At 40.5% G+C, this 21,004-nt stretch overlaps 2 protein-coding genes across 2 annotated transcripts; one reads left to right on the forward strand and one right to left on the reverse strand.

The window, feature by feature from the left end:
• The first annotated feature begins 103 nt into the window (after positions 1-103).
• On the forward strand, positions 104-2,344 carry LOC105380408 (ankyrin-1-like). The gene is made up of 3 exons (XM_038113807.2): positions 104-1,358; positions 1,520-1,717; positions 1,920-2,344. The coding sequence occupies exons 1-3, from the start codon at positions 201-203 to the stop codon at positions 2,133-2,135; spliced, it is 1,572 nt and encodes a 523-aa protein (XP_037969735.2). The 5' UTR covers positions 104-200; the 3' UTR covers positions 2,136-2,344.
• LOC105390311 (xaa-Pro dipeptidase) lies at positions 2,255-21,004 on the reverse strand. Its single transcript, XM_048627216.1, has 12 exons — positions 20,419-21,004; positions 11,317-11,508; positions 11,093-11,140; positions 10,908-10,969; positions 10,782-10,826; positions 10,041-10,116; positions 9,329-9,522; positions 8,002-8,136; positions 5,752-5,866; positions 4,906-5,100; positions 3,141-3,292; positions 2,255-2,551 (listed from the first exon to the last, which is right to left on the reverse strand). Exons 1-12 carry the CDS (start codon positions 20,758-20,760, stop codon positions 2,497-2,499), a joined length of 1,611 nt encoding a protein of 536 aa, XP_048483173.1. The 5' UTR covers positions 20,761-21,004; the 3' UTR covers positions 2,255-2,496.

Here is a 21,004-nt window from a genome sequence, read left to right on the forward strand (position 1 = left end):
TCATTAGTACAGTAAGTAATGAGGTATGGACCAATTTAGTTCGCTCTCACTGGAACAGATAAGTTTGTGGCACTATACAAGGATTTGACAATGTCACAAACAGCTGATTTTTGTTTTGCATTATTTTGCCATGCATATTAAAATTGAAATAAACTTTAATTCATAATTCAATTCTATTAGATATTTTAATATAAGTAAGTATGGATTTCAGTTCGTTTAATCCGCGCTCCTCGAACTCGTTGAATCTAGCGGCGCGTTACAATGACGTCGAGAACGTAAAGCGTTTATTGAAGAAGACCAATCCAAACTGTGTAGACAACAGAGGCTGGACGTGCCTGCACGAGGCGGCCGCCCACCAGAGCTACGAGAGCTTGCAGCTGATTCTCGCTCACCCCGACTGCCGCCCGCTGGCTGAGACCTTCGAAGGCCACACTGCCCTCTACCTGGCTATCCTCAAACACTACGACACAAGAACCGCTAAAGCATTACTAGAAAACGTTGAAGATATCGCAAACTATGCCAGTACTGAAATGGTTTCTCCCTTACACGTCGCCAGCGCACAGGGTTCAACAGAGTTCGTGCAGTTACTCTTGGATTATGGAGCAATCATTGATGTGCAGGACTTTGATGGTGACACTCCGCTGCATGATGCTGCGTTTCAGATGAAGCACGAGGTAGTGGCCCAGCTGCTGCACGCGGGCGCACAGGCCGAGCTCTGGAATGAGGCTCTGTACACACCGCTGCATCTCGCCTGCTTTAAAGGTTGCATGGAGACTGTGCTAGCCCTGAGACCTTTTATAAATGATGTCAACATATGCACAGGGAATGGGGAGACTCCTCTGATGCTGGCCACACAGAACAATGCTCTCGAAGTGGTCAAGTATCTCCTGGACAACAAAGCTGACCCACACATTAAGAATGAGGATGGGGATATAGCATTGAAAGTGGCTTTAATGCATGGATCTGCAGATATATTCAAAATCCTACTTCCAGTGACTGACAGAGATAAAATCAACAAAGATATAATTTTATTAGCATGTAAGCCTCACTATTTTAATATGGATATAGTTCTTTGCTTGTTAGAGTCAGATTTGGGTCCAGAGTTTTTTAATATTACAGAAGATTTTCATGTGACACTAGAGAAAATTGGTGGAATACAACCGAGTTATAGTAAGAATGCCCCTCTCAACTCATTCCTGCACATCAGTGAGTACATTTGCAATCACTCGCTGGATTTGTTTGAGAAGATGTTCTTCTTGTTCCTGATGAGAGGAGTTGCAGTGGATGCGTTGTACATAGATGAGTGTCCGCCATTAGTTTACATTCATTACTGTGAACATTCCAAGTATTTTGAGGAAGTAAGTATGAAATGTTCATTTATTCAACAATATTTGTTTAATAATAATTTCCATTCATTAAACTGGATTATGTCCAGCTTTGGATGACTTCAGTTTGATAATGATGGAATGAAAATAAAACTATTACATACATCTAACAAAACCAATCTAAATTGTTCCAGGTATTCACAATACTCCAACAGCAGGGTTGTGATGTAGACTACCACAGTGTGAGTGGGTTCCCCGATGCGTTCATAGCATCAATAGCGACGGGGGGCGCCACAGCTCCAACAATGCTGCGGTTCAGCCTCGCCTGTGACCCCGACCAGCTGATGAGGTTCATCTGTGAAGTCCACATCATTGGCCGGATAGTGTTACTTGTAAGTTATAATTTTTATATAGTTATTTACTGATATGTGACCTGAGTCATAAAATTGAATATCAAAGCATATCTAACTGATCACTGACTAATCCAGAAATTTAGTTGTTTCTTTATCATCATATTTTTTTTAACGAAAGTGTTATTTATGTATCATAAATGCAGTTGATTACAACATAGTTACTTATTTCCAATGATTTCAGGCCCAAACCCAGCTGGTATCAATGGTGGACATTCACGGTGAAGGACTTACTGTGGAAACTGTAGCAAACTTCGTACCGACATTGAAACACTTGTGTAGGTTAACAATAAGGAGTTGTTTAAGAAATAGTGGAGTGAAGTCTAGCCGACAACTTCCAAAGGTCTTAGAGCTTTTACCACTGCCGCGTGCTATACTAGCCTTTCTAAGATATTTTTAAGAAAGTCCAAGAGTTTAAAATCATAAGTACCTACGTAATGATATTATTATTTTGCCTGAAAAGATGGGTGTTACAATAAGTCTGAAGCCAAGGCTTGTGAATAAGTAAAAATACTGCAGTTGCTATGATGACTTCTGTTTTATTATAAACTTTGTAAATAAAAATAGATCTCTATCACATGATGCTTTAGTACACGATTATATATTTTTCTACAGTCTTTCAATTAATAGAAATACATAAGTATATTATGAATAAAAAAATTATCCCTATAGTTACGTACTGGTTATAAATTTATAATATTTACTTATATACAATATTGTACAAGTTAATATGTAGCTACTAAAATGATGTATTTTGATATTTAGGCATTCGTAAAGTTCGCTCCATTTTTCATGTGTTCTTCGATTTCGGCCACACTGCAACGAAAGAGATTCAATAATCAGTAAAAAATATAAATAGAGCTCTAAAACTGGAAAACTAAACGTAACTTCTTTAATAGTGAAGGAAAACATCGTGAGACAAACTGGATCCTTGCATAACTGAAGTGCATTGTATTTCGCATATAGTAATGAAATGTATTTTTACTTATACCGAAGACTTATCCATGGAGTCAAAAGCATATCTAATATTATCACAGCATATCTTATAACTAAACAACAAGCGCATTAGCAATTTACGTAGACTAACACTGAGTTGCACAAAGGAACTATAAACTAATGTCTGCATTATCTATTGCTGCCTTGCTTTGACAAGATACGTACAGAAAGATACACACATTATACATATTTAATGCCGACTCTGTAACTCAGCGTAATTTTTTAAATAGCCTAATTTGTGTCCCAAGCCCACTGCTGGGCAAAGACCTCCTTATGTTTGGTCCAACGATCGCGATCCTCCGCAACTTCGGACCACTTAGGTCTTGTAACTCAGGAACTTGTCAATGTAGTCGTCCGTAAACTCCGCGTTAGTTATCAAAAAAGATGCCCACAATAACACAGCACTTACGTCCTAGGCACGAAGGTCATATTCTCCACTCCAGTCTCCGTGATCACCACGTCATCTTCGATCCTCACTCCGCCGAAGCCGCGGAACCTCTGCAGCATCTCTGTGTTGAAGAAGCGGGCTTGCTCCGGGTTGGCTAGTGCTTGGTCTAGCAGCTGTAAATGACATTTAAAATAGATTAGGAGTCAAAGATTGACTTATTGCTGATGATGTTGATATGAATTATCGAAATATTTCAATTTTCGAAGTTTTGAATACTGTTAAGATTTATGATGGTTGAATCCTTATCATCGTCTACATCAGCTTATAATTATCCCCCACTGCTGGAATTTTCTCGATTAAACTCTGACTTACCGGAGAAAGTTACAGCCGAGAACTCATCATACCCAACAGTTTTTCGACCGGGCTACCATTTCAGATATCAGATTTAAGAGCTGTCGGCACAAGATAACGAAACCACAGAATCGCATCGCGTCTGTAAAAGTCACCATGAGCGAGGCCTGTTAACAAAACTCACCCGATCAATGAAGTAGCAGCCAGGCTCGACGGTGAGGCACATGCTCGGCAGCAGGGCGCGGGCGGTGCGCAGGCGGCTCAGCGGCGCGCGCGGCGGCCGCGGCGGGCAGCTAGCGAGGTACCCGCCTACATCGTGCACTCACCCTACCCATGCAGTAGGTACCCACGTTCGCGTTATACATTCAAGGCACTATTAACAATCTAAAGCACAGCAACTGTATCGATGCAAACACTCACCCTATCAATGTAGTAGGTACCCACGCACCCATTATTAACGCTCTAAAGCACCGCAACTGTATCGATGCAAACGCGTCGTATCGTACGATATTGGAGGAAGAATTTGGGAGAATCGTTTATATCGCTATATTCTTGCTGTAGAACCGCGACAGAATCGTGTTTACGCGGTCTCGCTCACACACCTAGCGACAAAATGGTTACAAAAAGCTCTAGCGACCGCATCGCTACAAAAACCTCATTCTCACTCTTATTTAGAATCTCTTACCCGATCAATGAAGTAGCAGCCGGGCTTAGAGTAAGGCACATGCGCGACCCGCATCGCTATAAAAAACCTCGTTCTGGCTTAATTAGTATTCCAAACTATCACTACAAAAAGCTCTTTCTTTCCCCTAATTACCATTCTATAAACTCACCCGATCTATGAAGTAGCAGCCGGGCTCGACGGTGAGGCACATGCTCGGCAGCAGGGCGCGAGCGGTGCGCAGGCGGCTCAGCGGCGCGCGCGGCGGCCGCGGCGGGCAGCTAGCTAGGTACCCGCCAACGTCGTGCACTCACCCTACCCATGCAGTAGGTACCCACGTTCGCGTTATACGCATTCAAGGCACTATTAACGCTCTAAAGCACAGCAACTGTATCGATGAAAACACTCGCCCTACCCATGCAGTAGGTACCCACGCACCCATTATTAACGCTCTGAAGCACAGCAACTGTATCGATGCAAACGCGTCGTATCGTACGATATTGGAGGAAGAATTTAGGAGAATCGTTTATATCGCTATTTTCTTGCTAAAGAAGCGCGGCTGAATCGTGTTTATTAGGTGGTGACCGCATTGCTAGAGAAAGCTCATTCTCCACTCACCCTGTCTATGAAGTAGCAGCCGGGCTCGACAGTAAACACATGATGTATGTTAGTAACTAGTAGCTATCGATAGATAGAGTATTGAAACTGGCGGTAAGTGGGCGATGGGGTATCGCTACAAAAAGCTCTTTCATTCTCTAATTTAGCATCTCTTACCCTATCTATGAAGTAGCAGCCGGGCTCGACGGTGAGGCACATGCACGGCAGCAGGGCGCGGGCGGTGCGCAGGCGGCTCAGCGGCGCGCGCGGCGGCCGCGGCGGGCAGCTAGCGAGGTACCCGCCCACATCGTGCACGTCCAGCCCGATGAGGTGGCCGAGGCCGTGCGGTTGGAGGATGCCGTGGATGCCGTGCTGGAATGTTTCATTTAATTCAATTCAATTGGATCCGAATATTATTAAAAATGATCATAAAAAGCAGAGGACCCAAATGGGATCCCTGGGGTACTCCACTGAGCATATTGATCCCAGACGTGTAATTGCTGACTAGAACCGCTTGCGATCGTTTTTCGATATAGGAGGAAATCCACAAGAATAAGTTACCTCGAATTCCAGCTCGATGTAGCTTTAGCTAAAGATGCTTATGATCAACTCGATCGAAGTCGCTTTTATGTACATACTACGCTCTGTATGTTAGCTTTAACGGAATGCTTAATCATAGTTTCAGGTCAGTAGACATGTCAGCTCTTATGAAAACAGAGCATGATCTGTAATCATCCACTGCTGGACATAGGCCTCACCCAAGGGGCGTCACAACAATCTGTCCTCGACTCTGTCAGGGCTTTCCACGCTACGCTTGCCAGTTCTTGGTTTCCACTTGAGAACTCGTTTATGAAAACGAGCTTTCTCGCACTGAGCTCTTTATAAGAGGCAGCTGAAAACCAACGCTGTGGCCTGTCTACAGCACATGCTGAGCTTCTGCCTGTTTGTCGCTGTCAGCAACCCGCTTTTGTTTTGTAATATAAATTTTCTATATTTATAATTTTCTTTATATTAAAAACTCACAGTGATCATGTCCTCGATATCTCCCTTCAGAAGGCCTCCGTCGCGCAGGTGGGCCAACATGGCGCGGTTGGCTAGCAGGTGCATCTCCGGCCATTCCACGCCGGGCTTGAGCGCTCTGGGGATAGGAGTAAGGATTGTGTTAGGTATAGCATAGATAGGTTCTCGCTACTCAATCATTTATTGCATCCATAACTTTTACACAGGTGTTAAATACATTAAATTTTAACTTTATGGACCCGACAGGGCACAGTGAACTAAAAGTAAATTAAGGTAGAGTTTATAGAGCTTTATAAGTAGCTATGACTTTCGGATAGGCAGTTTGTGAGTTTGACAAGGTACAAAAGTGTTGTCATCGTATCAATTTAATCGTTTGTGTTTGCTACCTAATATTTATAGGTTTAAGTGCTAATTTCTCCATAGTCGGTTAGAGCATAACCAGGTATTAGAAGTTGACTTATGACACATCTGTCAAGAATTTTATATGGAGATGACGTATAATTGATAAACCATTTCTGGTCGGTTAGATAACCGACTATGGAGAAATTGGCACTAAACATGACAATATGTTATTCCGAGAGTAATCCAGAGGCATACATATTTTAGCGAAACTGAATTGCATAATAATAAATAGCATATTACCAAGTAACGTAGACACGAACATGTTTCATAGTAAGTACCTAATAGTATTTATTTATTTATGCTTTTATTGCACAATTTACAAAAGTAGTTGTACAATGAGGTGGACTTAATGCTAAGAGCATTCTCTACCAGTCAACCTGCAGGAGGATCAGGAGCAGAAAGTAGGGAAGTGCAAAAAAAATAACAAAAATCACAATCAATCAATGAATCTCACAAAAAAAAACCTACACAAAATCTACCATAATTATACCTACATATATGTGTATAGTATGTGATTGTGCTTGTGCTTACATCAGATAGGTAAGCGTTTATTATTAGTATCTTGCTGTGTTATTGTTATTGCTATGTAATTTACCTACTGGAACACTTTACGATATTTTGTTTGATTTAGATACTAGCCGTAGCTACCTCAGCAAATATGTATAAACATGTGTACCTACTGTGACACGTTTTTATCGAGATTACAGTTGATTATTTATAGATAAGTAAACAGACTTGATGATTTATGTAAGTATGTAGGTTTGTTGTGGCGTTCCATGCGGGAGTCTCCTATGAAGCAGTTTTTACAATAGCATTGCTGCTAAGGTATTGTTGATTGTGGAGCGAATCCAGGCTGTTATTATTCCGAGTTTCTTGCTGATGTGTCGATGGTATATACCTTAGAGTAATAATGTATAAGTACATATATACAAGGCGGGCGAAATAACTAGACACCTGGGTTAAATGACATTTGTCTTTAGTACTGAGTGCAAAAAAAGTAATATCGATATTACAAAAAATATCCTCTTTGCTATCAGTAGGTATTTTTATAACTAAGCTTGGCTACAAAAATAATGAACCTCGCCATACTGCGCAGTTTTAATGAAGTAATTTTATAAAGAAAATTGTTGCGAGAACGTAAACATAATAACATATACATGTAGCGCCCCGATATTTGAAATTATTCTGGTTATCTAAAAACATACCTACTTACTTACCTGACTTTTGTTATATTATATTGTAATAAAATGTATAAATATTTGTTTATACAGAGGTTGTTGCAAAAAAGGTATTATACTAAGCCGAAACCAGCATGTGCAGCATGTTATGTCTAAGCCCGAATCTGAAATTGGAATATCAAAATTCGCGAAAAAAAAATCATTCTCCATAATAAAAAGTCACTTGACCAACTAAGTTTCTATGGAAAATGAATAAAAAAAATTACGAATTTCAAAGTTGTGATTTCAGTTTTGGGCTTAGATATAACATGCTGCACATGCTGGTTTCGGCTTAGTATACCCTTTTTGCAACACCCTGTATAAGTATTCAAGTTGATACCTACTTGTTAAAGTAGTAACAAAAAGTATGCAATAAAAAATATTTATTGTTAGGTAATCGTCTGATAATTCTTATGCTAACGCTACAAAAGGACGAGAGCGGGGCCTCGCGGGGGGAAAGGGGAGAGGGGTAGATTTTTGGGCCAGGTGTCTAGAAACTTTGCGCGGGTTGTACTTACCCTCGCCTCGTTGCTAATAGAGCCTGGAACACTTCGCTCGGACTTTCTCGCTTCGACGAGCTCAACAAAGACTACTTAAATATTGTATATTTTTAATCTAAGAACGACTGACTCACTGCATGACAGCGTCCCTGGCGGCCAGCACGGCCTCGTACACCAGCCTCTGGTCGGCGGTGAAGCGGCCGCTCGCCGGGAACGAGACCGTGATGTCCGCCGCGTAGCCCGCGTAGTTGCCGCCCATGTCGAATAGACTGGAATGGGGGAGATGTTAGTGTTAATAGGTCAGTTTGCTGGTAGGATGACTAGGATGGCATGAAAAGACCTCAAGTACGAGGGGGTGTTTCAGCTAGTTTCAAGAATCAATTTAAGAAATGGGGTGATTATTATCAGAGAAATAAAGAACCCAATATCGACATTGCTCGTATAATTTGCATGCTGAGGTAGTAGGTCAGTTGATTATACGCACCGACAGACGCCATCTTGGGTTACACTATGAGACGCCATGATGTTGCGCCACAGATTAGCTGCACTTCCAGACGCCATCTTGAATCATTATGTCATGCTATGAGACGCCATATTATTGTGCCACATATTAGCTGCTCTTTTAAGCGCCATTTTGAATTTGGGGTAGGTATACCTTATCCTTATGAATTTATAGACTAGCTCCTACATACTATACTCTTACCACATATCGCCGTCCTTCAACCTTGCATCATTGGGCGCGGCGGCGTGTCCGTGGTGCAGCGTGGCGCCGCTGTGGGGCGCCGCAGACGCACGTGTAGGACACGCGGCGACACGCCCGCGCGGCGGCGGCGACCAGTGACACACACTCGCACTGGCACTCGGACACGCCGGGTGTCGCTCGGCCAGGCTACACACTTATTGTACGCACCGACAGACGCCATCTTGAATTATGTCACTCTATGAAACGCCATACTGTATGTAGTGTTAAATTAGCACGTCTCGCTCTGCGAGGCTAGACACTAACCCCCTTATTCATAGAGAAGTTACAGAACGTTTTAACTAATAAACTGTTTTGTCCCTCTCCGACAAAGAACAATTTGTTCTTTGACAGAGAGGGACAAAACAGTATTTTAGTTAAAACGTCTTGTAACTTTTCTATGAATAAGGGGGTTATTATACGCACCGACAGACGCCATCTTGAATTATGTCACTCTATGAGACGCCATGTTGTTGTGCCACTGATTATCTACACTGAAGACGCCATCTTGTATGTAGGGTTAAATTAGCACGTCTCGCTCTGCGAGGCTAAACACTTGATATACGCAACGTGAGACGCCATCTTGAATTATGTCCCGCTATGAGACGCCATAGTGTTGCGCCACAGATTAGCTGCACTTTTAGACGCCATTTTGAATTTGGAGTAGGTATACCTTTATCCTTATGAATTTATAGACAAGCTCCTACATACTATACTCTTACCACATATCCCCGTCCTTCAATCTAGCATAATTGGGCGCGGCGGCGTGTCCGTAGTGCAGCGTGGCGCCGTTGTGTCCCGCGCCGCAGATGCAAGTGTAGGACACGTGGCGACACCCGCCCACCCTGTAGCAGTGGTCGAGGAACACTGATTCGCACTGGTACTCGGAGACGCCGGGCCGAGCGTATAGCATCACCTGGGAAGGGTGACGATGGTGAATAAGGGTTAGCGCACTAGTGGCGACTTGTTGTGTCTGAGGCCAAGACTAATTTCGGGTCGCTAGGCACAACGGGGCACAGAAACCTCACCCCCCTCAGAAGCATTATTACTATGAGAGGGGGGTCAGGTTTCTCTGCAACTGATCGTACCTAAGTTAGACAACATGGCTCATACATGCTAGAATACTGTTCTGAATCCTTTGTTCCTATCTTTACAATAAATGGGCGTTTGGGCACTCAGTCTTTAGTCATATCCTTTCATGCTGACAAACTGACAAGTTTTATGTTTGTGCAAGAAAAAAGGGCCAGTTTAGAAAGAATTACTGTGATTTAACTTCCATGGATTAATTTAAATTTTTTGGACCTACAAACCACTTTCTAAGCTATGCAATTGCAGTAACAAAGTTGCAAACTAGCAATATTATGGAATGACTAGTTTAGCCAACCAATTAAGAGCAATGTTGTGAGAAATGAGGAACAAAATGTAAAAACGTACTTGTTTATGGGCGTCAGAGGAAACTTTGCACACGTAGCGCATCACTTCGATCTCCTCCGGGGTTTTTATTACACGCCTGAAAAAAATTACGTCAATAAAAAACATAAATATTCAAGCCCAGTACAGCGCCTACCTCAGCTATTACAACACCCAGGCCTGCTACTCCAGTTTACTCGGGAGCTAGGCTGGCTGAGCTGAAATCAAGGGGATATGTACAAAGGTTCCACTCGAGAGAGCCACGTACAGGAATTTCACCCCCTATGAGAATAGAGAATAGAGAAGCCTAGTACAAAGTGAACCAAAAACCTGACATCTCTCTACTTGATATCTTGTCACTCTGAGAGGGGACCGGGTTCTTTGCCCTCGACTGTACAAAAATACTCCATTACAGGGATTGATAGAGGTTCAAAGTTGTAATTTTCAGCAATGTTTATGCTTTATAATATTAAACAAAATATGTGTAACTCTTAAGGCCCGGAATCGAATTCGAGTCCTAGTGCGTTTTAGTTGTGCATTAACGCTAGGTTAAATAACGCTATTAGGTTTATTTTATGTGACTGTGTAAATAAATAAATACCTACGCCTGCTGAAGTTATCGTTATCCCCACGACAACAGTAGCAATAAGATTTAATAAATCTAATCAGCATATTACTTAAGATTCAGCAGATAAATAATTACCTACCTCATCAATAAATACATAATGATAATATGTAATATAAAACTTGTTTTTTTAAACTTACAATTCAGCAATAATCGGGAACAATGTTTCATTGTCGACTTTGAACCTGAAATAGACAGAATAATTTTAATACAAATATAATCATAAATAATTCCCTGATACATAACAAAGTAGATGAAATACTCACTCATTGATTCCCTCGAATACTGCCTCTTTAGCTGTTAGACCACTGTCAGTATTTGGTCCAGACTGAAACACAAAATTATATTATTGTAAAAGTATTGTGAAAGTTTACTAAAATTGATATTAAATTTTGTTGAAAAAGTTGCTAGTTACTATAAGATATGGTAAGTATATGATGATTTAACTTACCAAAGTCAATAAGGAGTCCGGTTTCAGGCTCTTCAGTATTTCAGCAATCTAGAAGACAAATAATAAATATTTATATATTAATCATTTCAAAAAATTCTTGCAAGTGGCACTGCATTAATATATTTTTCCTTGATTTCTGAAGTAACACTGTAACCCAGAGAGGTCAGGTTTCTTAGCCCTATACTATACATAATCTACCTATTCATAATCAGTCAAGTCATCACCTCATCAACATAGTGCACTTCATCGACAGCATACAGCTTCTGGAAGTCGCTGCAGGTCAGCAGCTTGCCCATCCAGACCTCATACTCCTCGGGCAGCCGCGGCACAAACAGGTGGCACTTGGAGGTGGCCACGTCCAGCGCCAGGTAGCACCCCGGCTCTCTGACCCCACTCATCCATGTGAAGTATGCTTCCTAAAACAAATGAATGTGATGCATAAACTAATCTCTAATTTTTAATCTTACGGAATTCTGACATTACAAAAGTGATGCTACACAAAAAGCTCTTCACCGAAAAAAGCTAAAGTTTGGATCCATTTTAGGGCATGTTTTCATACAAAAAGATACATCTATAAATATTTACTTGCTCAAGTGAACTAATACAAAAATAACAAATATTTCAATACTAGCTGTTCCCGCGAGCTTCGCTTCGCCTTAAGAAGTTTTCCCGTGGGATTTCCGCGATAAAAAGTAAGCTATGTGTCACAACGCGAAAGCCGCGATTAACATCCAGGGTGTCAGCTAACTCCATTCCAAATTTCATTAAAATCGGTTTAGCCGTTTAGACGTGAAGAAGTAACAAACATACGTACATACACACATACACACATCCTCACAAACTTTCCCATTTATAATATTAAGTAGGATCACGACTCACGACCAATGTATCAAATGAATTTTAATTACTTTATTTTATTCTTTAGCATGGCATCACTTCCTACAAAATTCAGGGATAATAAACCTTTTTAATCGATTTCAAAAAAAATATTCTCAATTCGGTAAGTAGTAAGTTTGGTACGTATGTATGGAACTGCACCATATATTCATATACATATATAATAATCTATTAGGGCTAATAAACAAATATTCAAAATTTTATATAATAAGTATGTTTATGTATGTATGTTCCTATGCTTGTTGGTATGTATGTTTGTCCACGAATATCTCGGAAACGATTGATCCGATGTCATAATTTTTTTAAGGGTTCCGTACCTCAAAAGGAAAAAAGGAACCCTTATATGAACATTTTGTTGTCCGTCTGTCTGTCACCACCCTTTTTCTCAGAAACGGTTAAAGAAATCAAGCGGATATTTCGTATAGATGAAGGTACATATGATGAAATTAAAATAAAAAATATCTCAGGTAAGTAGACTTGTACGGAACCCTCAGTGCGCGATTCCAACTGGCACTTGGCCGTTTTTTTTATTCTTGACCTTTCGCGTTGTGATCGTTTGTTGATTTTTATAAACGTTATGGAGCCACAAAATGGCCCTTCTCAGGAAGCAGCCCTGACAGAGCACAAGTCAGACTTTCTCTCTCCCAGAAATAAGCATCCTCGTTGTTCTTTTGCGCCAAACGAAAAGACCATCATTCTAAATATTGTCCGGATTCAACAAATGATCAGACTCGTATTGAAAAAAGTACCCAGCAAAAAAAGGTTTGTGATCTCTGACATGTCAAAAATTGATAACTGTCAGAATTCCGCGGGACTAAAAATTAGAGTATAGGAACATAATTTTGGATTGGCATTGCTTGTATGAAGATTGATTTGTGGCTTGTTCAGGGTTTGGTTTTTTAAAAGATAGCAGCAGTTTTGAAACGGTAGGTATGATTAAAATATGCAAGTCATAGGTGATTATAACTATGCATCCTATATGTTAAGCAATTTCATGGTAGCTGTCTTTTAAATAATCCCTATTTATAAAATAACCACAGCATAGTAATATTAAATCATTAAAACACTTGACCGTAACTAGAAGCTTTATATTGAGAGAGCATTTCCGTTTCCCGTTGAATTTCCTACCAGTTTTCCTACGTTTGAAGCCCGTGTTTCCGGCACAGTGGCGCCACCTGGCGTTGGCGCGCCATTTTTAGTTTACTAGGAAGGGGGGAGCCATACCTTTGTCATTGGCGTTAAGTTTCCCGTTCGTGCAACATCGTGCGCAGCGTCTGCAAGAACGCTGCCTGTTGCTAAATAAATTCGATCAAGTTACAGTGTTGTGAGTTCCAATTATTATTATAGTGTATGTGAGTAAAAAATATTGGTGCATAAGGAATAATCTGTAAGTAAAATATTTTTTCCATTATGGCCTTGCTGCCAACTACCCACAATTTTTAATAAATCTATAAAATTTTATGTTTGAACAGATTTGATACGATTCGAGTCGTGTCTAGAAAAGTAACTTGATCTAATGTAGATGGGCAATACCCGGGTTATAATTTATCCTCATTTCACAATCATTATTGTAAATTATACTGATTTACTCGTAATATACAAGTGAAAATGAGATAAAACTGAGTGAATTGGAATGTAACCCGGACATTACTCATCTTATTTATTTATTTATTTATTTATTTATTTATTTATTTAAACTGGAACACCAGCAGCTTATACAACTTACATTTTTAAAACACATATTAAAATTAAAATTTCGTTATAGAAGCCATTAAAGGTGTACACAACATTCGTAAATTATCTAAGACAACTTAAAATAAAAATTTATATAAAATTAACAATTTTTTTACTTAACTAAAATATATAAAAGGTTTTTCTAAGTACTAAGTACAGAGATCACAGTATGAACACAAATATTTATACTTTCAAACTAAAACAAACAATTAGGCAGGTAAGTAATAAGAATATTATTTTATACATTGGATTTTTTTCTTAAAACAATTATACGAATCGTGAAAAATGTCAAGGTTAACATTATCCAATTTGTTGCTATAAATGTTATGGAGATCACATAGCCTATTTACTGGTGAATGTGAGCCTAAATTTGTACGGGGTTTAGGTCCACACATTAGTTTTTTAATTGGGTACCTCGGATATTTGAAAGGAATTGGGAAGGAAATACTCTCAAGTAGATCAGGACAGTCTATAAGATTATTAATAATTTTATAAAGAAATAAAAGGTCATGGGTCTCTCGTCTATTGCGTAATGATTTCATGTTAAAAAAAGTTAAGCGGTGATCATACGGAGATTTATGAGACACATTAGAGGAAATAAAAGCAAGATGACGGGTAAAGGCTCTCTGTATAGATTCGATACGATGTGAGTTGGCTGCATAAGAAGGACTCCAGGCAGAGGAAGCAAATTCGAGATGACTACGAACTAGGGAATTGTACAGGATAATCTTAGTGTCAGCTCTAAAGCCTTTACTTTGGCGTTTTATAAATCCTAACATTTGCGCTGCTTTTTTAATAATAGAATCTATATGAGAGGAAAATTGTAATTTCGAGTCAATTATTATTCCCAGGTCACGAATCTCACTGACCTCCGTCACTGCATTACTGTCGAGAAGGTAATCAAAGGAATGTGGAACTTTTTTACGTGTAAACTTAATATGAAAACATTTTTGAGCGTTGATCAACATGCAATTAATATCACACCATTTCAAAATATTATTAAGATCGTCTTGAAGAAGACAGTTGTCGTCGGTAGAAGTTATGGTACGGTAAATTTTTAAATCATCGGCAAACATTGAGTATTTACTATATTGGATGTGATGGGTCAGTCTTTGCCTATTCCACACCTAATAAGGTTGGTACAGATTGGATGATTTTTAAATTTGTATCCAAACCGACAGATTTACTGCTTCCTTTTGGTTCAGTTTAAATCTAATGATTTGAGAAGTAGTTTTTAATGTACGTAAATTATTTTTTAACGGTTTTTCCGTTCGAATAATGTTATATTTTTGTTTAATATCACAACGTTTGTTTCCGTATTCGTGTGTTTAAGTTAAGCTTATTTACAGTGAACTACCAGTTTAATAATAATTATTTTTTATAAATTTTCGTACCAGACCCGTATAACGGCAAAAAGTTTGAATTGTTTTTAAGTCGTGATTGTTTTTTCAGTAATGGATAACAGTAAGGATAATGAGCTGGCAGCTCCCGCCGCTCGAGAAAGGGGGGGCGGTGAACAAACCCGCAAGCGGACCCTGAGTAGCAGCAGCAGCAGCAGCTCATCCACGAGTGACACGTCCTGCTCTGACTCTTCGTGCTCAAAGCGGAAGAGATCTCGACGACATCGTCGTAAGAAATCTAAGCGTTCCCGTAAATCCAACCGTATGATGGACAAACTTTTCAAAGAAATCGGTGAGTTGAAAAACCAAATCACTATTGCTAAGAGTTCTGACCCTGTGGCCCAGGAAAGCGTGTCTATATGTTCCGATGTTAGTGGGGATTTATACAATCAACATGATTGTCTTGATGCAGATAGTTTGGATGATGTTGAAACCCAAAACTATAATTCTGACTTTACATTTGAAATTGAAACAAAGTTGAAAGAACCGTCGGTCCCTAAGACACCAGACAATTTCCTTAAAATGCTGCTTGATATCCAGCACTTTGGTGATGCCTCATGGTCTGAAGTCAGATATGCTGACACACAAAAATTGTACAACCACAGTCCCGGTTTTACTGAATTAGACACAAATGATGAGGTTAAAATGTTTGATACCTTACGTCACCTTGCTTATGCTGACAAATCCTATGCTGCCATCACATATTGCATCCTTAAACAGAAGGAGGCCCTGCAGGAAAGTATTCGTACCCTTCTCTCGTGGGCCAAAACTAACGATGCAAATTTAGACCTATTGGGTACAAAGGTTGAGGAGCTATTCTTAAAAGGTGACTTTCATAAAGTTTCAAGCGATCTTTTACAACTAGTGTGTGGCCACCGAGCCGAAAGTATAGAGATGCGCCGAGAAAATATTACAAGCCAAGTGCGTGATCCCTTAGTGAAAGTGTCCTTGAATAGAATACCTCCCACACCAACCCACATTTTTGATTCGGAACCTTTCACTGCAGCCCTTGAGAAAGCTGGTGGTGTTCGAAAGGCTTTCTGGAATCCAAAGGGAGTAAATTTTTCACAAACAAGACCTATCCAGAGCGGTCGCCGCCCCTCGCGGGGGCAAGGCACTCGAAGATCGGGTCCATCGCGTGGAACCCAGAATGTGAATAACACAGGCTTATTACCCATGTACCCACATGCCTGCAACGGTCCACCCTCGCGGGGTGCGTACCACACAAACACCACGTACCCTCCCAGAGGCCAGCCCTCTAATTTTCAATTCGATCAATATCATTCAGCCAGTGGGAGAGGTACCCACAACCGAGGCTCGCGGCCCGACCGTGGAGGTAATCGAGGAAGATCAAACTCTTCAAAGAGTTATCGAGGTAACCAGAAGAAATTCAAACAATGACTCGACCAAGATCCGGGCAGGTCAGTTAGCGTCTTTCCAGAAACAGTGGTCGAAAATGGGAGCACCAGAACCAATTTTAAAACTAATTCGAGGTTATCGGATACCATTCTTCGAAAAACCACCGCTTGCACATCCAATTGTGATAAAGAGTCACCTTCATACACCTGTATCCAAAGAAATGTCAGCAATCATTCTCAAAATGAAAGCTCAAGGTATCTTAGAAGTAGCAGCACAAATGACTCCCAGTTTCATTTCTCCACTGTTTCTGGTTCCAAAGACCGATGGTTCCTTCCGGCCCATATTCAACCTGAAAGCGCTAAACCAATACATAAAAACAGAACCATTTTATCTAATAAGCATGGCTCGCATACCAGACTTCCTACAATCGCAGGACTGGATGTGCAAAATAGATTTATCCCAAGCTTATTTCCATCTGAAGGTAGCCGAATCACACAGACGCTTCCTCAGACTAGTTTACGATCAAGAAATACTAGAAATGACTTGCCTACCCTTCGGCTTAAGCACAGCTCCAAAGACCTTCGCAATACTCACAAATTGGGTGGCCCAAATCCTGCGAGAAAGGTGGAACATGAGGGTCCTAGTATATCTCGACGACTATTTAATAGTCAGCCAGGATCGGTCCCAGTTGCAAAACCAAGTCAAAATAACAGTTCAAGTATTACAGTATCTGGGGTGGCTAGTGAATTTCGAGAAATCAATCCTCCAACCTCAAAAGAGCTTAGTTTACCTGGGAGTACTGTGGCGACCTTGGGACAACCTAAAAAGTCTCCCACTAGAAAAGACTACTGTCATAAAAGAAAAAGTAAAATACGCCCTAGAACAACGCAAGCTAACCTTGAAGGAAATGCAAAGTTTGACAGGCCTCTTCAACTTTGCAAGCTTTGTTGTACCTCGAGGACGACTAAACTATCGTCAGCTATTGATGTTCATGATTGCGCAACCAGACTACCCTTGTGTGACACAATACCAACTACCGGAGGCAATAATAGCCGAGCTGAATTGGTGGTCTCACAATTGCAACCTCTCGACTCCCTTGCATTACCCTCCTCCAGTAAATTTCATAGCAACAGATGCGTCGGACCTAGCGTGGGGAGCGCAATTGAACGATCTTGCCATATCAGGAGCGTGGTCACATGCAGAAGCAAAGTTACATTGCAACCAGAAGGAAATGCTTGCGATTCTGTATGCTCTACAGAGACACGCAGACTCCTTAAAACAAACCTCAATCCTAGTACAGTGCGACAACAGGACAGCAGTTGCACAGTTACGAAAGGAAGGGGGCACCAAATCAATATCATTGATGAAAATAACTCATCAAATCTTGAATTTAGTAGATCGATATCAAATTCATCTGAGTGTTCAGCACATACCGGGACGGTACAACAGTCAAGCCGACCACTTATCGCGCAATCGGCGACCGCCCGAGTGGCACCTTCTACCAGCATGTGTAGAGATGGTGTTTTCGAAGTGGGGGACTCCTGTGATAGACTTGTTTGCCTCAGAAACAGCGCACGTGGTGCACAACTATGTTTCCCGAGACTTGAAAGATCAGCAAGCAATGTTTCACAACGCGTTCAGTACCCCATGGAATTATCAGCTAGCTTGGGTGTTTCCACCCCCCTTCCTGATCCCCAAAGTGTTAGCCCACTTAAATCAATCAACAGGGATATATTTAGTCGTCGTCCCTCGATGGGAGAAAGTATTTTGGCGAGCGGACCTCAGGGCCAGAGCACTAACAGCACCGCTAACGCTGAAGAATCTGAGGAAACACTTAGTGGACACATCAACGGGCCTTCCACCTCCTCAGATAGACAACATCACTCTCGAAGTTTGGAAATGTGGGGGTGGTCCACGGCGGTAGAGTCGTGGAATAAGGAGCAGCTCTCACTCCTCAAAAATTCCTGGCGCACATCAACTCTAAAGACTTACGAAGTGGCTTGGAAACGTTGGCAAAATGGGTGTACCTCAAATAATGTTAACACTAAAAGTCCTACTGGATCACAACTAGCACAATTTTTAGCTGATTTATATTTAAAAGAAAAATTGTCATACAATACGATTCTTTTACACAAATCTGTTGTTTCCACACTTTGTAACGTAGAAACGTCTAGTCATCTAAGCACACATGTCCTGGTAAAACACATTCTAAAGTCAATCTCACTAAAAAATCCTAGAACATCTAAGCCACCAGTATGGGATGTCAGTAAATTAACAATGTTTCTTGCTTCTTGCTCAATAGATTTAAATAATGTCTTTCAAGTATCACGCCACACAGCCTTGTTATTGTTACTTTGCACTGGACGTCGTATACATGATTTGACGTTGCTTAGAGTTGATCCTAACCATTGTATAAAATCCGATGATAGTATAATCTTCTGGCCGGAATTCGGATCTAAGACTGACAGTAGTGACTACAGGCAGTCCGGTTTTAAATTTATTAGAAACCCTGATAATGTTAACTTGGATCCCTTATATTGGATAGATAAAACAATATTATCATTAAAAGATAGGAGAGAATCGGCCAATTGTTTTAACCTATTCATAACAGTGCGAAGTATAGCCAAGGCTGCCTCGCGAACAGTTATAGCAGGTTGGGTCAAAACATTATTTAAAGAAGCTGGTATCACAGCTACTCCAGGAAGCGTTCGCTCAGCCGTAGCCTCCAAGAGCTGGCTAAATAACCATTCCATAGATGACATACTGGCACGAGGGAACTGGCGTTCCGCAAATACCTTTGAACGTTTTTATAGGCGTCAAGTGATGAGTGCAAATGAAAATACTGCTGATTATAACGTTAATAATGTTTCACATTTGTTTAATCCAGTTGATTAATAATCTATATAAAATAATATACCTGATTGTAATGAATGGTTGTATATATTATTAATTTCTATACTAAACTATTTACCTATGTGTGGTGTATAACTTTGAAGTACTTAGTTTAGTTCATTGTCACAAATAATATAATAACAATGTTATGTTCTTAGTAAAAATTATAATGATTTTCAATAATTTCAGTTTTTTCTTTAAGACTTATCACTTATCACATTGGCGTTAGAGCAATATTTCTAATTATAATACATCCTTTTTAATATTGCTTTCAGTGGCGTCACCAGGCGATAACAAACAGGTCTCAATATAAAGCTTCTAGTTACGGTCAAGTGTTTTAATAGCCGCATTTTACCTGAAATAAAATGCATATTAAAATACTTACCTAACTAGAAGCTTTCGTTTTAATCCTGCCTGGTGCAATTATTGAGCCAATGACAAAGGTATGGCTCCCCCCTTCCCAGTAAACTAAAAATGGCGCGCCAACGCCAGGTGGCGCCACTGTGCCGGAAACACGGGCTTCAAACGTAGGAAAACTGGTAGGAAATTCAACGGGAAACGGAAATGCTCTCTCAATATAAAGCTTCTAGTTAGGTAAGTATTTTAATATGCATTTTATTTCAGGTAAAATGCGGCTATTATCAGCATTTCTGGACAAAGGCCTCATCCAACATGCACCACAACACTATCTGTATACAGAGATATGTCAACCACTGGATAGGAAGCCCATATCAAAATGAAAACCATATTTTGTGGGAGAGGGGAGGGTTCATTTGACAGTGGTGCATGACAAAGTTGATCTTTTTTAATCAATAATTAATAAAGGAAAGAATGAATGAATAATGGTGGAAGACAAAGTATAGCTTTGAAAACTTTGATTGGGCCAGCATAATGTTTCCTCGTTAACAGGGTGACCACTCTGACCAGTAAGTAGCACAACAAACTGTGTGGGGGGATAGCATGGGTCAAGGCCTATAAAACATAAACTATCCCTTGTCAAAGTCTGTATAGCATAGTAACAAGAAAAAACAAATGCACACTGACCTGTCTAAACACATACTGGACATCAGTGTCGTAGTGGCTGATGTCGTCTCCTCCTTGGAGGACCACCACTTGGCCAGCCTTCAGCTGCTCCGCCAGCCGGCGACGATTTGTGGCGAAGAGAGATAGCGGCACCTCCAGAGTGCCGGGACCCATGGACCAACTGCTCGCGGCCATTGTCGATGAAAGACTGAACGATTTGCTATGGACTTTGTGGTGATAAGAGCGAAATTGCTTCGATAAGGACAACACCGGTCGAGCTACGTAACTGCGACGCAATGGCTGCTTTAAAGGGTTTATCAAACTAATTGCACAGGTGATATTTGCGCGCCGCAGTACATGCATAGAAAGATCTACGCTACTATAATAGTATTAAAAAATCTTATCCAAAAATGATCAACAGCGACGAGACACGAGACGTGTTGTTATTTTGTGCGGTTTGGAATTAAAAATCCACTATAATTTTGACTACCTTTACCTAATGAATCAATTGTTAAAATCAGTATGGCCACGGGCGGCTATGTTATTATTTTATCTGAAAATCTGAAGCTTAGCGGAACGGGTAACAATAAAATTGCGTTGATTTGAT

The sequence above is a fragment of the Plutella xylostella genome, chromosome 18, assembly GCF_932276165.1.
Source record: "Plutella xylostella chromosome 18, ilPluXylo3.1, whole genome shotgun sequence".
NCBI lineage: Eukaryota > Metazoa > Arthropoda > Insecta > Lepidoptera > Plutellidae > Plutella > Plutella xylostella.

Bases quoted from the DNA above. Each gene is read 5' to 3' on its own strand.
- LOC105380408 (XM_038113807.2), top strand. From the start codon at position 201: ATGGATTTCAGTTCGTTTAATCCGCGCTCCTCGAACTCGTTGAATCTA. The intron at 1,359-1,519 runs GTAAGTATGAAA...AAATTGTTCCAG, and splicing joins ATTCCAAGTATTTTGAGGAA to GTATTCACAATACTCCAACA. The intron at 1,718-1,919 runs GTAAGTTATAAT...CAATGATTTCAG, and splicing joins TTGGCCGGATAGTGTTACTT to GCCCAAACCCAGCTGGTATC.
- LOC105390311 (XM_048627216.1), bottom strand. From the start codon at position 20,760: ATGCATGTACTGCGGCGCGCAAATATCACCTGTGCAATTAGTTTGATA. The intron at 11,509-20,418 runs GTCAGTGTGCAT...CATTTGTTTTAG, and splicing joins TCCAGTATGTGTTTAGACAG to GAAGCATACTTCACATGGAT. The intron at 3,293-4,905 runs GTAAGAGATGCT...TGTCATTTACAG, and splicing joins GCTGCTACTTCATAGATAGG to CTGCTAGACCAAGCACTAGC.